We start from the raw sequence: 18,108 nt of genomic DNA, 5'->3' as shown, positions 1-18,108 counted from the left end.
TTTAGATGAAAAAAAGTTCAATCACAATTATTCTGGCTTTTAATTTGTAATGGCATACAACATTAATTTAAGTTGAGTTTATTGATTCATTGTTATTAATGGGATACTAATTTTCGTGGGTTTAGCTGAACAAAGAATTTAAGAGTTCAATGTACAAAATTTCTATGGGCTTTATATGCAACTAGGGCAAAACCACAAAATCAAGTATCTTTGAATATACAAGTTTTCCTCAATCCGCGACAATTGGTACCCACGAAAAATAAATGAATCCACAGTAATATTTTCTATAACAGAAGAAAAATCAATACACTTTACCTTTTCATAATTCTTAGTGATAAGTTCTTTGCAAGATCTACTTTCATATAGGATATTTTTGTGTGCCATTTGATTATGTCCTAGACCAAAGCTGGTCAGGGGAGAGGACTTGTTCTGAAGCTGCTGTAAGGCCATCACACTACCCATAGACTTATGTCGATGCATCTCCTAGAACAAATTATATAAGCAATATAAAATTAATTACTGTAAACATATTTATTCTAACAGCACAATAGGAGTAGGGAAATGAAGCATAAAGTATACCTGAACTATAGTTTTTATCACAAAGCATGATTGTTCCAATTTTTTGCAAGGTTTGTGTTTTAAGTGCATTTTAAAGATGATTCAGGAAAACATTGGCCTTATCTTTCAACCAAGATAATTTTGCCAAACAAAGATGTTTATTCTAAGAGTCCATTAATATTTTTTTAAATGTGATAAGACATCTGCGACAACCCCTTTGTTTTTGTATTTTTAACTTTGATACAGTATTTGGTAAAAAGTATTTCACTACTTTGAAATTTCCCGATATATTTCATATATTAAAAACATTTATTTTTTTAAAACATTGTCAAACACTAACTTCTGGTCTGATTTTGATGAAACTTTCTTTCACTGTTAAACTCATAAAGATGTACAGTGTTGTAAGGTCATAGTGAAATATTTGTATGACATGTCATTACTGAGAAATCATTATAACTAAATATTGAAATCAAGTGCATGCATACCCATATAATTTTTTTCCTGCAGAAATTCATATTTGTCTTTAAACAGTGAATTTCTTAAAAGTAGAAATAATAAATTTATTTCATAATAGTTGCAGGAAACTCATTCAATTCGGACAAAAAATAACTTGGGATGATTTTTATTAAAAATATGTATTTTATATAAAATATATAGTGGTATTTTCAAATGGTGAAACACTTTTGACTGTAGTATGCATGTTTGGTATTCTACCTTGACTGTTTTCTCATGTAGATACTGTTGATTGGTAATTTCCTCCATCTCAATATGCTGTCTCTGAAAAATAAAACCAGATCTCTGATTACCATTTTCACTAACTGATAAATTGAAGTTGTTTCATCCTCAATAACCAAAACAGATACACATTATAGAATTCAGCAAATTTAGAGATACACATATAAATTTGGACTTTTGTCTGATCTATAATGATATATAACTTGTGATATTCTTTAAACTTTGGTTAAAACAAGATTCCTGAGCTATAGTGAAAATTCCCAAATGGTTTTATAAATCTCACGAGTAGACTGCTAAACAATGGCTGAACGCAATACATAACAAAGTCATTTATATTTTTGACAAAAATACTTTTATCAACATTTATCTGAGTTTGTAATATAACAAAGCCAGATTATAACTTACGTCCATAAAAAAAGTGGTACACATTGAGACTGATATCATGCTATATTAAATATTCTTTCAATAAAAACTTGCAATTTTTTCCTTCAAATCTATTTTTGTTGTTGTCTCTGTAAGATCTATCTATTCTATATCACAATGTTGTAAAGCTGCTTACATTGTAATTGATAAACTTTACTCGACCTTAATCAGTTGTTAATAACCAATCATAACATTGCACATGAAAATACTTTTAAAATCCCTTTATTTACATGAAGGGAAATACTACCTCATATCAAATTCTGTGGCCTGACAAGGAATATGTTGCAAAGGAAAATGAGGATAAATTAAAAAAATATTGTGGTAAAACATATTTTCAAATGTGTGAGGGATGACAGGGAAGGTCTCACTATTTTTCCGCCATTACAAACCATCACATACGTTTCTGTCAAATTTTGACATCATAAGAGAAAATATCTGACAAAATTTGACAGGAACGTATACCGTATGTGATTACACAATGTAAAAGTGGTTGTTGTACGACGTCAATAGTTCAACTGTTGAAAGATCTCAGGTCAAGTGTCACAGATTCAGAAATAGCAATAAGGTCTATAGGGACATAACAAAATTCAAAATTTTCTTCCATAATAATGTCTTGTTAGTTATAAAGACCAATGAAAATATTTCTACTGCTTTTAAGTATGTTATTAACATAAATGAAGAAAAAAGAAGAAAAATTGAGAATAGATAAAAGTAAACCATAACATTATCTTTAGAGTTTAAAGTTTAAAAATCAAACACATTCCCTGTTTAAAAAAAGATTGGCAGGCATGGATTAAAAGACTTTTGCCAAAGTGAAAAATATCAAGTACTTACTTTCCACTCAACGTTTATTCCCTGTTAAATTAATTCATTTGAATAACCGATTACATATATAAATTCAACTATTTTTTTTAAATACAGGCATCTATCCATCTATCTTAGGAATTATTTTTCATGATTTTCTAGTAAAGAAATATATTTCAAACTTGATGATTGCATACTGTGGATTCGTTTATTTTTCTTGGTTACCAATTTTCGTGGATTTGTATTTTTGTTGATATATAGGTGTAATACCACCAAATCATAGTACGTCACATCCGGTTGCATACGAAAAAGGGTCGAAAAATTTTCCCTTGAATTTGACAGTTGTAGGAAATCAATCCTACTTTTCATTGCAGTAACAAATTTCTGAGTCATAAATATATATCTTGGGTGTTTCAAAGCACCATTCTTTTTTTGTTTGGTGTTTCTATAGAATATTTTGGAATCTTGAGGTTACACAGTTACTAAAGCTGTTACACAGAAAAAAAAGGGGTGAAAATTTGATTGGTTAACTTCCAGTGATGGTTATTATCTTATATGCAATGAAATGTTATGTGAAATTTTGTCTGTAGTACTGGACAGGATAAAAATTTCTTTATTTGAAACAAAGATAAATTCTGCACAATTTTTTGAATGAAAAGTGCAAATTTAACAAAGACTAATAGGGGAAAAACAATGGTGGTATTACACCTATATGACTTCGTTGATTTGCTTAACTCTGCGTTCAAGCACTTAGAAAAGTTGTAATTTGTCGATTATTTAAATTCATGGTTCACCTATACCCACAAAACCAATGAAAACTGGTACCCCACAAAACCAATGAAAACTGGTACCCCACAAATATTAATGAATCCACAGCGCAGAATATCTGTCCATCTACCTATCTTAGGAATTTTAATTCAGGATTTTCAAGAAAAGAATATATTTCAAGCTTCATAATTGCATAGATGGTTATTTTTATGGTAATGTTAGATGTTATTTTCTCTAATTTTGTCACTTTTTTCACATTTCCCAACCGATTGTGAAAAAATTGTTCTCCTCACTAGTGAAATATCTGTTCTCGGCAAATGATTGGTCGAAATTTAATTATGACGTAAATTTTCTTGGTTTCTTCTGAATTCCCGATTGTGATGTCATGAGAATAGGCGACCATACCTGATGACGTCACATATAAAGAACACAACTTTCTGCAAATCTTTGAAAAGGAAGGATAAAAATCATTAGAGAAACAGATTCCACCACTATAACTCGTGTATTACGATATTTCTCCACTCTCAACAGTTAAATTTTAATATTTAACTGTCTCGAGTGGAGAAATATCGTAACACACTTGTTGCAATGGTGGAATCTATATTTCCTGAATTGATGACATACTGTTGATGATAGTTTGATGATCATTTAGAACTTTTTCAAGGTCTGACATGTATCCTTTCACATTGTTCTGTCACTATTATATAAGTCCATACATAACATATAATATATAACCTTGACTTACCTCCCCTTCCATATTGCTGCACCGTAGCAATTCATTGATAACCAGAAGTGAGCCATGTGCCCAATCATCTTTTGCAAGTTTCTTGTCTCGTCCAGTTGTCTCATCATAAGGTTTAACAGCTTCATCAAAACAATGCTACAGCACAAATATTATAATTACTTACACATGATTACTAAAGACTCTCTTCATAGTAAATAAAAGAAAATTATGTTTCCAGTTGTTTTCTTAAATTTTCATCTTTTTAATTTCTATTACTTATCCATCCTGTTAGCTATTGCTTTATGAAATATTTACAACTTTAAAAAAATTCTATAGTTTATTTTCAGTTGAACAGTTCGGTGATGGCACTTATATGTGAAGCTAAATACAAAATTTGTAAACTCGTCATCTATATTTTCTAAGACAGTCTTGTTTCAACAGGGAGTTTTTCAATGGTTGCACTTTTTGTTTTTTTGCACTGATTTTGTCGGTCTTGCTTTAACTTGTGAGTATTGATACTCCCTTTGGTATCTTCATTTCTGTTTTAGAATGTTGCCGTGATTGATTGCTTACTAAGATCATGCTAAGGGCTATTCCATTAAAATGTACGTGGGAGGGTAGGAAGGGAATTTTAATAATTGAATGTGGGTCATGGGTCTTTTATCAGTATGCGTCTATTACCATTATGCAAAATTATCTAAAAAATAGTTCTTGGCTGTAGGGATATTTTGAAAGTCCCTTCCTACCCTCCCACATACATTTTAATGGAATAGCCCTAATTAGGCCACTTATAATTTGCTGTGCATTTCTATAAATTAAAAGCAAACAATAATTAAAATTCTTATTGCTAGCATAGCTATGCACAAGCACTTTTAAATCATGCTAGTTCTTAAGAGATGTGGTCTACTGGGTCCCTGATAATTTCCATTTATGTAAATGGCTCACCTTATACCACTGTGATTTCTGTACTGCCTTAGATTCTCTTTGTGAAGTCACAACCAAAGCGGCTCTCATTGCAGCAACAGCTCCCTCTCTTATCACAGGCTGAAATTAGAAGCTGATATGTTCACCACCGTGTCACTTAACCCCACATATCTCATTAGATAAACAATTGTGAATAGCCGTTATTCTGAACTTGTCTAGACATTAAACAATTGCGAATAGCTGTTATTCTGAACTTGTCTAGACATTAAACAATTGTGAATAGCTGTTATTCTGAACTTGTCTAGACATTAAACAATTGTAAATAGCTATTATTCTGAACTTGTCTAGACATTTAACAATTGTAAATAGCTGTTATTCTGAACTTGTCTAAACATTAAACAATTGTAAATAGCTGTTATTCTGAACTTGTCTAGACATAAAACAATTGTGAATAGCTGTTATTCTAAACTTGTCTAGACATTAGACAATTTAGAGCTTGACAATATGCTATCAACATATTGAACACTTGTCTATTATATAAAACTGTTTGTTGATCTCTAAATATCTTCTTTTTTTTGTTGCTTCTTCATTGACATATACACCACATCTTCTTTAAATATGCAAGATTTGACTTAAATTTATTTTTTTCCAAATTTTGTTGTAAACGTATGAATCAACAAAACCCAAGTGGTTTTTCATCATTCCTTTTTTACTCAATTAAATTTGAATGTCCTATAGATGTTTTTAGTTATTTTTGTCATTGGTTGCTGTCATTGATGCATACACAATATCTACTTTCATTCATATATAAAAAACATCATATATATTACAAATTCGTTGAGGTTGTTATTGGAAAAATCATAATTTTCCAATGTTATTTTACCTTTGGGTCTCTAACTGCAGCAAAGATAACATCAAAGAACTGCTGAACTTGTTGAAAGAAGAAAGTAGGTGTACATGTGGCTAACTCTCTCAAAACAAGCACCTGTCAAAATTAAATAATGTGGTTTAAATTTCTGTATATAATTTATGTCCAGTAAAAACCCATGGTAAGACATAGAAAAAAAAATCAACCTATTCCGTTTTACAATTGGTTGATTGAATGATTGTTGTTTGCTTAGAGCTATTTTCCTAATGCTTGTAGTTTAAAGGTTTGGTTGGCTTGCTTGCTTTGTTTGTATAAATGTTTGCTCAAGCATTGTAATTAGGTCTTTCCACTTTTCTGTGGAAAGACCTATTGTATTTTTTCTGATTATTATTTTTTTTTTCTTCCTCCAAATTTTGTCATCGTGTAAATTTTTTGTTTCACAATATGTCGCTAAGATATTTCTTATATAGTATCATACAGTTTATGCGCTTTTTATTTTCACCCATTCTACGCCGAACAATTTTCTTTGTAAGAGTTATCTCCCTATTCACTGTTTATCAAGTATGTGCATCTCTTTCGTAACAAAAAAAAATATCGACAGAATTCTTTTTACAAATTGTTTGTTACATCCTCATGAATTTTTGGCTTATTTGGATCGAAGCGATTTGATGAAATTTTAAAGGAGTATCTACCTTTACCAAATAAATTTGTCGGTATGTTTTTTTAACTCATAAACCGTTAACTGTATTACCCTGGAATCTTTTTATTTTAGGTCTCTAGGTCCTAACTTAGAAAATGAGGTCAAGGTCAAAGGTCAAGTTCTAGTTCTCAATTTTGACTTTTCCTTTTTTTGCATTTTCTCAAACACTTTTTAAGATATATATGAAACAACAAGTGCAAAATGTTTGCTTTATTGTAATGAAGATATGTTACATTTGGTCTGAAACAATCCAATGGCATCTTATAGGAGTAAGTGCCCCTGAAATGTCCAATTATAAGGTTAATTGATTATTACTTCAACTTGGTTTATTATAAAGCGATATGACCTTTTACAAAAGGTTGGATGACATATGACCTTGAAGAATGACAACCGAAAGTGACCTTGAGAAAACCGGAAGTAGCCATTTTTGCACTTTCTTCATGGAAAAGTACTTGGAATCCATATATTTTGTAATTTTAATACATTAACTTATCACTGAAGACTAGATATGACTTTCGATAAACCAGAAGTGGCCAATTATCTCCTGGTTTACAAGCAAAAGTATATAGAAACTATATATTTTTGGAATCAGTGTGAAAGAAACTATTATGTGAGACCGGAAGTGACATTTACTTCACCGGAAGTAGCTAATTATCTCCCTTATTTCACTCAGAAGTATATAGAAACCACTTATTTATCGCATCAGTATGAAGAAACTGATGATAAGATGCCAATTTTAACTTTGAGTAAACACGAACTAGCTTCTTTTCAATAAATTTAAAAATTGCTGTGGAAAGACCTTCAATTGTTCTCTGAACAATTGGTTTTTAATTAAGATTGACATCTGCAATCCATAGATAGGCCAGGCTTGTATACATTATACTTAAATGTACAAGCTGAAGCCCCGCCTATTAATTGATTGCAGATGTCAATCTTAATTACAATGCTTGAGCAAATATTTATACAAACAAAGCAAGCAAGCCAACCAAACCTTTAAACTACAATCATTAGGAAAATAGCTCTAACATTCAGTGGCAAATGTCTAATGCATATTAAGGACAATTTTACAATTGGTTAAATATCTTACTTTTATGCATAATTGATATAAATCATAAATTATTGTTGTGACACAAAAAATCATGCACTGCATTCATTAGTCAACTGAAAATTCATTCAGCCTAAGAATGCAAAAAATGTACCACTCAGTTTTGGAGTGTGTCAAATTTCAGTGGTTGACATTTTACCAAGAAATCAACTTTAAATGAACATCTCATTTAATTGAATTTTACGCAACTATGAAACATGAATAATGGACACAGCAACAATTCAACTGTCCCTTCTAAGACATTAACCACAAAACCTAAAAGGTAAATAACCCAATATATAGTAAATATTTACAGCAGCATGTCTTTTGCCTTCATTTCTCTCACCAGTCAGCCACTCAATTGATCTTTTAACTTCATAATCCACATGCTCTGCAGCATATGTCCCGGACGACAATGCTAAAATACCAACAGCCTTGGCAGCCATCTCCATAATGCTGACATCCGAAGATGGAAGAAGGTTACGCAAGTAATTGGCAAATCTACTCACTTTGGCAGTCTTGTTTCCAACATCAACTCCAATTAAACTCACTGAGAAAAAAGTGAAAACATATGAATGGAATTCTGTAACTAAGAAATATTTACAAAAAAACTACACACACAAAAAATAGAACATTTTGAAGGTATGGGACTAAAGGCTATTGTATTCTTCTATTTTCAAATGTTGTACATTTTCTGTAATAAGCATCTATCCAATAAAGTATAGACTAAGTCCAATCCTAACTAAAGGTAAAAGATATGTTTGAATTCATTCAAAACTATTGTATAGACTATAGACAGGGATCACCACAGAAAAATTGCTCACGAGTGGAGCTTATAAAATTATTATTTAACAGGAGAAAAATATTTATATTTATTTTTTTTACATTTGCAAATATATGTATGTACTAAAAATGTATGTATCTATATTTTATGACAAAATAAATTATTCTTTCAGTTTATTCTATTAGAAAATCCAAGATTGATGCTGGAAATCCATGGGGGGTGCTAAAAATTCAAGAGTGGAGGAGTCCAACCTTAAATAGCCTCTGGTGATCCCTGAGAGTAACATATTGACTATAAAATATATGTAGGTGCTCGGCTTTCATTGATGAATATATGGTGGCCTAAAATACATAATGCATTTTTGGTGATCTTGCTTTGTTAGATGCTACATTTTGTACCTTTAAGTCCCCCCTGTACCAAGCAAGGGATGTGACAGCTGTTTTCCACTCGTTCTGTTGGTTGATAACATTTGATTTTGTCACTTTTTATGGACTTCCCCTGTTTGAATTTACCTTGGAGATCAATATTTTTGTTATACTTTTTAATCAAATAGAATTTTTGATAAATATTCAATTATCATTGAATTTATAATTTCATTTTTACCTATTGCTAAGATGCCTCCTTTCTTCTCATTCAGATCAGAACTTGATACCAACTCAAATATCTGATGATAAAACTTGTCCATGAAGGCTGTATGTTCTTCAAACGGCATTTCCCGTAATTCTGTACTGACAAACCGATGAAGGTCATTTGCTGTCTTGATCCGGGTTTCTTCATTTCTGTTCTTAAGCCCAGCAATAAACTGGGGCATAAGAGACAGTGAAGACATCTTTACTTTGTATTGGTTGTTGCTACTTCATTATTTCCATCCTATCAATATTTCAATTGACAAAATAAATGATTATTTTTCTATTACAAAACATTATTTTGCCAGCTAATACAATGTCAATTTTTCTGTTGTGAGTTTTGAAGAATAGAAGAATACTAGAATACTGATTGTGTGTTAATGAATAGTGATAGTCCTCTGTGACTAAGTGGTATTTATCACTAGCCTGTCAACATTAAGATTGGCAGTTTGAACCCAATTAGTGGAAAGGTGCATTTTTGTTGACTTAATTAACAAGGGTTTATAAAAAAAAAAATTCCTGAAAATTAAAGAATGTGTCCATTTGTTAACATTGATAATGACATCATGAATAAAATGTCTAATAGCATGACCAACATCAGGGAGGTTTCCATATTTCATTTTATTATTTTTAATAAACCCGGAAATTTATTGTTCAGGCCTCATCTTGCAGCCATTGAATGTTGCAATGTTTGTATTTCCATTTACCAGTTTACATATGTAATAATTTTTTGTAATGTTATAATATATCATAAAAAAATGGTAATAGTAGTAAGATTCAAAATAATTTTGAAAGGGGGTGTAATTCAAAATAATTGAATTTATTCTGCCAAATGGAACAATGCAACAAAATTTTTTTGGTCAATTCAATTCTAAAAATTTATATATAAAGTAGTGTCCGGTAATTTTGCCTGTCAGGTAAACCCACCCACTCCCATTTACTTCCATAATTGTCACTTCTGTGAATATTTCGTCTGCTATTTTATTCATAGGAACTGTACTTATCATCACTGCATGTCAAATTTTAAAGAAAAATCTTTTATTACGAAAATATCTAGTGATATATATATATATATATATATAATACAGTTCCTAAAGCTAATGACAATCATATTATTGCTTACAAAACTCATTTCTGACTTCAAAATTTTTTTTTTTTGGGATTATCTGGAATCCCTTTATAAGTGGTCTATTACTTGATCACCTTTTCCTTTCATACATATGTGATGAACTGGCCCTCCATACATATTTACTGCGCATGGGCGGATTTATCAGACAAACACATTTCCGATAAAAACACTGATGACCCACTTGTCTTGTTGATTTTAAAATTTATTTCTGATATTTTTGGGGAAATAAGATAAATACTCAAAAATGATTTGTCAGTGAATAGATTTATATTAAATTTGATACAATTTTTATATGAATAAGCAGAAATACATACGAGTCGATCAAAAGGCTTATCATGCTTATGTTGGCAGATTTAACGGACTGCACCATATCATTAAAAACATGAGATATACAAAAGAAATTGGCCATCAAAGGCCAGCATACGCCCTATACGACCACCCCATCCTGGATCCACCACAGGGGTAACACTTATGGATTTATCAACTACTATTATATTATTAGTACTAAATATGACTAAATACACACAATTTTAAAACTTCAACTCTAGACCTGTATGTACAATCAAAAGGTATGTACCAACATGACAACTGTTTGAATATAAAATTGGCATTTTACGATTCTCTGATTGCTTTTGAAATTTCTTTAATAGTTGATCTGTTGAAAAAGGAAAACAATTTCTTTAAGTTTAAAACTTTAACTGTTTAACTGGCAAACAAATATAAATAGGTTGACAAGACATTTATTTGCCCTTAATGGCAATCATTATAAGAATAAATAGTGTAAGTAAATTGAGAAATTATGGAATGACAACAAGAAAATGATTAAGAAAGGTGTACTTTTTCAGCAGGTTCTTGAAATTTGTTTGCAGTGCTTGTTTTTTTTTTATCACCGGAAGTGTATTTCTCATAGTCTCTAAAAAGTCAATTTGTACATTACTGAACCGATTGGTTTATATCGATCAATATAAATTCAAAAGTACTTGAATGATATAATGCACTAAAATATAACACCACGTTTTATTCAATTTTAGTGACTTTGTCTTTGTTTAGAGAGCTTTGAAATCATTCAAGCGCTTATAGAAAGGAAAACGAAAGTAGCATGCGGAGGTCAAAAATGACTTTGATGAAATAATAAATCAGTGTTTGAACTACACATTTCATGAGAAAATTTCTCGCAAGAATATAATGAAAACCAAAGAAAACGAAGCTAATGGAGCGATTTCCTATTCCGGTGATAAAGAACGACGGACATTGTTTTCTAAACAAAATTTAATACTGGAATGTAAAAAATATGTTGCAGCCTTAAGACCATGGTCTTTCACTGCAAGTTTTACACCGGTAGCATTGGGAAGTACACTGGCATATAAATCTACTGGAGACTTTAGTTTCATCTCATTTATTATAGCATGTCTAACTGCTTTGTCAATACACGCTGCAGGAAACCTGGTAAACACCTATTATGATTTCATCCAAGGTATAGACACAAAGTCATCAGATGATCGGACACTTGTTGATATGATTTTGTCGCCACAAGATGTTGCCAGGCTAGGAGCTATATTTTATTTATTCGGTTGTATAGGGTTTCTCATTCTTACTCTTACAACATCAGCTCGCATGGAGCATTTGGCGCTTGTGTACTTTGGGGGACTTTCCAGTAGTTTTTTGTATACTGGAGGATTTGGATTGAAATATATTGCTCTTGGAGACATACTAATTATATTTACATTTGGACCACTTTCTGTGCTTTTTGCCTATTTATCACAGTGTGGTCATTTATCATTAGTGCCAATGTTATATGCTATACCTTTAGCTTTGAACACAGAGGCAATTTTACATTCAAACAATGTGAGAGATATGGAATCAGATCATCGTGCGGGAATAGTGACTCTTGCAATCCTACTCGGAAAGACTGGATCATATCTGCTATTTACAGCTTTACTTTTCATTCCATTTATCATAATTGCTGTGATGGGAATGAACATTTCTAAATGGATGTTCTTGCCATTACTATGTATATTTCAAGCTTTTAACCTTGAAAGAGAATATATGAAAGGAAATCTCCAAAGACTGCCACATGATGTTGCCAAGCTTAACTTGTTGATGGGAATGCTTTTTATATTGGGCATTGCTTTAGCAGATAGATCTGTGTTTCAAAACCTGTAGATTTATATAATCAAGCAATTAGGAAATGTAATTTTTTGATGTCATAAATTTATGGAATTATACTGTACAATTCATGTACACCTTCAAATGTATAAGCTTTATCATAACATTCATTCTACAATCTACTTTGCTTCTTCAAAATATCAGCAACATTATATGTTCAACAATACTGACAGTCTTCAAATTTAGCACAGGACCGACAGCCCCTGGCCTGTGAAAATCTGTTCGGTCCTGTTGATTTTTTAGAATTTTGTAGTACAATCTTAATTAAAATTTGAAGAATAATGAATTTGGTCTTGTAAATGCCAAACCTCAATTTCTATGACTGTACTGATTATGATACATTGTATGTCTTAACAACTTCAATTTCCAATATGTAGACTGATAGAAGAAAGTAAAATTGGTGTACATTTGTAGGTTGATGCTAATGATTTAAGAAACTTACATTTAGATAAGCTACTATTTGTACAATGTAAAGTTTACACAATGTTTATAAGCTTATTGTATGCATGCTTATTATGGAACTGTTTTAAAATATCAGTTCAGAAGAGTTAAAACCAGATTGTTATTAGGAAGTACATGTACAAAAATGTACATTGTACATGTATAAGAGTGTACATGTGTGTGAACATACACATGTAGAAAAGATATCCAGGCATGACTTAAATTCAAAGATGGGGGACCTCATTTTAGCTATAGGCTGTGGTGATTTTTGTATACTTTATTTTCACTACATGTAAATGTATGCCCAATTCAATACAAATCTGTATACATTGTTTGAATATGATAACATGTATGATATTTAAACTGAGAGTTGAAAATGAAACTGCAGATATGTAGTTCTTAAAATTTAATCCATATTATCATGATTATTAAACTATTCTTTTTGTTAAATTTGTACATTGTACAATGTACATGTGTAAAAAATGAAAACAACACGTTTACACAAATTTATTGCCTCCGAAGAGCTTTTCTGGATTTACCTTCATCAGGAACACTCAAAGCCGAATATTTGAAAGCCAAGGATGTATAAAACCGAAACAGTTGAAGAGCTATATAATAAAAAATGACCTAAAATAATAGCCAAATCCTTCTAAGGCCAACTTTGCATGAGGGAGTTCAAACCTTAGCATGCTTAGTTTCTTTTAATTTCACAATTTATTAAGGGGCAAATTAAGGAAAGTTTGTTATCAACCTTAATGGATCTTATTCTCAATATTCATGTAGGTATCAAAATATATTGTACATATGTAAATGAATCTTATTTTCAATGTATCATATTGTATTTTTATTTTTATTCATACATCATGTACATGTATATGATTCAATAGATGATCTGATACATTGTACATGTATATATTTGATAGAATTATTTTATTTCAATTACCTTGCTCATAAAGTTTACAGTGCTTGAAATGCTATTTTATTTGTTGCCAAGACACATGTAGGGGGCTCCAGTAGTATACCCCTTAGGTCCCAATTAAGGTGGCTTTTGAAATGCCTCATGTCACTTTTAGACATTCAAATAAGATTCCAAGTAAGGTTTTTAACAGTTTTAAAGATCACAGGTCATTTTAAATGAGACTTTAGGTTGCCTGCCATACCTCCAAGGTTGCAGGTCAGATTTGACCATGTTCATGATGTTGGAACCACATGTTGTTAAATCATCAATTTGATTTACCACAAATTACATGTTAATTAGCAAGGGTAACAGAGTTCTTAAATAATCATGTTAAGGCCATGCAAAAATGATTGTTTGTAACACAATACACTACAAACAGCTCAGAGTCTGAAAAGAGATTGTCTCGACAGTACTTAACTATACTTAACTGTACTCGACTTTGGTCTTGACTTTACTTAATAAGTCTGATTCAGTACTTGATGATCTTGTTTTAGTCTAAAATGGTCTCGACCAAGGCTCGACCTGTCTTGACTAGTCTTGACCTTCAGATTTAGTCTTGAATGGTCTGAACCAACTGTTCAGGGTTCGACCTCTGCGGTCGTATCAAGCTGCGCCCCAGCGGAGCATTTTATTGTAATTCTTATATGCCTTCACTGGGAGTCGAACCCCTCCTTGAAATCTGTTATGTGTGACTGACATCAACACATCGACGAAACCTCTCAGCTACCAATGGGTTGCAATTTAGATGTCTATTTTATATACATAAATGAACATATGATACACATCGGTACAACAGACACACAGGGCATGTACCTTTATATATACATAATAGGCAATCATATAGTATTAGTTGGTATCCCCGAGGTTAACATGGTTAAGACCAATGAGATAAAGAGTCAAGTTGAAGGTAGAGACTTGTCGGTTTAGGTTTGAATCCCTGTATTCTCGTTGTTGTCTCTATTCTTTATTTTTTCTGTTTTTCTTATTTTGTATGTTATTGTGGATATGTTTATAACAGCAGGTTTGCTCGTTGTTTTTTTTTCTGATTATCATTGGCTATTTCACATATTTGAAAAGAAAATGATTACATCAATTTGTCCATTTTTGTCTTGCCTTGACCGAGTCAAAAAGCGAGACATAGATATGCTGTTGTCGGCGACGTCAACAATGTAATAGTTTGTGATTAGGTCTAGTTCATGGGGAACCACTAGTGGTAGGTCAATGATTTTTGGTATGCAGGTGTATTAGCATTGGCACATCTCATTTCCATGGAGATTATTTGGCCCTGCCCCCTCAGTCATGGTCTATTGACTTTGAAACTTTTGCTTAGTTTACATGTATAAGTTTGTGATTAGATCAGTTTAAGATGAACCACTAATGTTAAGTCAATGATATGTGGTATGCAAATGGAAATTATATAGCCCCACCCCCTCATCATGGTTCATTGACTTTGAAACTTTTACATAGTTTACAAGTTAATGTTTGTGTTTAGGTTTGTTTAAAGGGAACGACTTTTGATAAGTCAATGGTATTTGGTATGCAGTTGTATTAGCATTGGCACATCTCATTTCCATGGAGATTGTTTATCCATGTACTTTCAGTCATGGTTCATTGACTTTGAATCCTTTCATAACTTACATGTTAAAGTATTGCTATTTTAATTTCAACATTTGCATTATCAAAATCACAAAATGGAGAGACATATCTCTGTGTTAACAGTTTATTGTTTTATGAATATAGTAAGATTCCATTTGTTTTACAACATATCTTCACAAATGTTTATTCGCAAATCCCTAGGCGAGTAAATCGTGCTGTGCCTAGAATTAGACTTCTTGCTAGAAATTTTGGTACCATACTTATCATATATACTTAGAAATAAGTTCGAATATGTCGACGTCTTATTTTGTAAATTAAGGATAATATTCAGATGCCTGCTAATTTAAAGACAGACGTGTTATGTTATATTTGCATTTCTCTAACCAATTAATTGTGAACTTAGATTTATTAATGCATTGTTGAACATGATAACATGGTTATTTAAACTCACTTACAATACCTTCTTATTTAGAAAAGGTCTTAATTTTGAAAAGACATCAACACAATTGTTTAAGTTAGAGATACAATGAATAAGCGTTGATTCATTGTATCTATAATACATAATGCATTCATGACACAAAATCACAAGCACTTGCATTGACAAAACCCTAATCAAAGGAATTGCTTTTAATGCTATTCTTTACCTTTATGGAGCATTAGCTCTAAAATTCATGTTCTTCAATTTGGCTTTTTGATTTATAACATACATGTACTATCGCTAAAACTTTTATTCAAAGTCCAAAAAGTTTGAAAAAAAATGTAAACAGTGCATGGACTCGTTTTAATGTATCAGCATTTCATGCGTATTTTGGAGAAGAAGCCATCTTATTAACTATCGAGATGATCTACAAAAATTGTGGATGGCCAATGACCTGATCTAAACATAAACATAAATGTAAATAGACAGACATGACAGACAAGCATGTGCAATTTTATAGAAGATTTTTTAAATTTAAATCAAGTATAGGGATTGATAATTGTTCAGGTTTAAAACTTATTCTTTTATGAAAACAATACATATATGTACATGTACAATTTATGTATGATGAAACTATATTTCAATATTTTATGTGTATTACCATGATTATGATTATTAATTATAAGTATTATTGATTTTGTGGTTTACATGTATGAATTTAACTGTATACAGTACTCTTTAATGTTTGTATTTTCCTTTGCTTTAAAAAAAAATGTTTATGCTTACAATCATTCGACAATGTACCTTTAATTTGAAATATGTACATTGTATATATATACATGTAGATATACTTGTACTGTACTTCTAAAAATATATATACAGTGTATACATGTATATATAAGTAAACTAATTAGTGATCTCAATTTTGTCCAAGCATGCATATGAATATGAACATATTATAAGAAGTAATTTTATTCATTTACAACAAATGATTTCTATCTGTTTGTGAACTTTAGCTTTATTTTTATCTCTGAATGTCCTTCCAAAATTAATAATTACTGTAATAAGTAAAATTGATAATATTACACATAGAACATTAGACATGGTAGATCTACTCATGCTATGTACTGTGCTGGCAAAAACATCTCCATTCTGTCATGAAGGGGATGGATTAGGGCAGTCTGTCATTTTCTGTTTCAATTTTGGAATTGGACCAAAAGAGATTAAATGAACAAGTCATCTGTCTCACCAGTTCAGACCCTACACTGTATCTTGACTAGAACTTAAAACTATTTAAGGGTCATATATATATATAATTTTTATATAGGATTGTCTTAAAATTTAAGCACACTTTATGGGTTATTGTATCCTTGTTAAAATTAAAAGATATGATTAAGAGAGAAAAAAATTATGGTATGTTCATATTTTTATTTCAATCTCACTTGTTCATGATATCAGTGTCAAGGTGGGAATGCATTTTTTAATTATTTATCATGGAACGTCTTTGGAAATGTTCTGTACTTTTAACAGTTCTTGACAAAATTCTCTGGACATAAGATGTATAACTTATAATTTATATAAAATAGTTAGGGTAGGCATAAAAGAGCCTCCTCATGGGGTTTTTGATTATGTGATTACTTGGCCGCTTTTATAGTGATTATTTGATTACCAGACCAAATATTTCATGATTATGTGATTATATTGGCAAAAAATTTGTGATTATATGATTACTTGGACATCCCCATAAGGGGCCTCATAAAAATTAGGGGTAGAAATGGAGGAAGGTGACATTTACACAACTATATTTGCTTTTTGGCCTAACAGATTATATGACCATTTTATTTCATGATTTATAAATTTACTGAGAATTTATTTTTATGTAATGTTTTTTATGTGCTGTGTTCCCAGAACTGATTTTCATTGTTTACTGATCATGCTGAATGTAATGTTTAATTTATTAAAAAATTATGAGCTTTTGTACTTTTTTTAAAAATTCTGTATGGACAGATGAATATAAAAATAAGGAGATGTGGTATGATTGCCAATCAAAGTTCAAATGAAGTGGATGTGAGCAATTATAAGTGACTGTACAGCCTTCAACAATGAGAAAAGTTGCTTTCTTTAAAAAAAGAAATGCAATATGTGAACCCTAAAAGCTGTTTTTGTCGAGCCTGCGACTTTTGTCGCAGAAAGCTCGACATAGGGATAGTGATCCGGCAGCGGCGGCGTTAGCTAACTTCTTAAAAGCTTTATATTTTAGAAGGTGGAAAGTCTGGATGCTTCATACTTTGTATATGGATGCCTCATGTTACGAAGTTTCCTTCAGTCACATGTTCAATGTCCTTGACCTCATTTTCATGGTTCAGTGACTACTTGAAAAAAAAGTAAGATTTTTTGTAATG

At 31.2% G+C, this 18,108-nt stretch overlaps 2 protein-coding genes across 3 annotated transcripts in view; one reads left to right on the top strand and one right to left on the bottom strand.

Moving 5' to 3' along the window:
- LOC127720100 (serine/threonine-protein kinase mTOR-like) overlaps window positions 1-11,024 on the bottom strand; it is an 87,462-nt gene extending 76,438 nt beyond the window's left edge. The window contains exons 1-8 of one of the 2 annotated variants that reach the window (XM_052226503.1): window positions 10,965-11,024; window positions 8,976-9,242; window positions 7,903-8,138; window positions 5,820-5,921; window positions 4,958-5,056; window positions 4,034-4,168; window positions 1,273-1,335; window positions 316-483 (exon numbers count right to left, since the gene is read on the bottom strand). In XM_052226503.1, coding sequence (XP_052082463.1) covers window positions 316-483; window positions 1,273-1,335; window positions 4,034-4,168; window positions 4,958-5,056; window positions 5,820-5,921; window positions 7,903-8,138; window positions 8,976-9,201 — 1,029 coding nt within the window. In that variant the 5' untranslated portion in view covers window positions 9,202-9,242; window positions 10,965-11,024. Of the gene's footprint in view, window positions 1-315; window positions 484-1,272; window positions 1,336-2,550; window positions 2,568-4,033; window positions 4,169-4,957; window positions 5,057-5,819; window positions 5,922-7,902; window positions 8,139-8,975; window positions 9,243-10,964 lie in introns of those variants that run through there. The other variant, XM_052226504.1, reaches the window with a different exon arrangement.
- A 187-nt stretch (window positions 11,025-11,211) lies between these two features.
- LOC127720108 (ubiA prenyltransferase domain-containing protein 1-like) lies at window positions 11,212-17,682 on the top strand. The gene has a single exon (XM_052226525.1). The coding sequence runs from the start codon at window positions 11,313-11,315 to the stop codon at window positions 12,288-12,290; it is 978 nt and encodes a 325-aa protein (XP_052082485.1). The 5' UTR covers window positions 11,212-11,312; the 3' UTR covers window positions 12,291-17,682.
- Window positions 17,683-18,108: the final 426 nt, after the last annotated feature.

This window comes from Mytilus californianus, unplaced genomic scaffold (genome assembly GCF_021869535.1).
Source record: "Mytilus californianus isolate M0D057914Y unplaced genomic scaffold, xbMytCali1.0.p SCAF_11, whole genome shotgun sequence".
Taxonomy (NCBI): Eukaryota; Metazoa; Mollusca; class Bivalvia; order Mytilida; family Mytilidae; genus Mytilus; species Mytilus californianus.
Note: the sequence above shows the minus strand (reverse complement) of the source record. Positions and strands in the feature narration are given on the sequence as shown.

What these genes read in the sequence shown, in the direction of transcription:
- LOC127720108 (XM_052226525.1), top strand. Translation starts at nt 11,313, where the DNA reads ATGAAAACCAAAGAAAACGAAGCTAATGGAGCGATTTCCTATTCCGGT.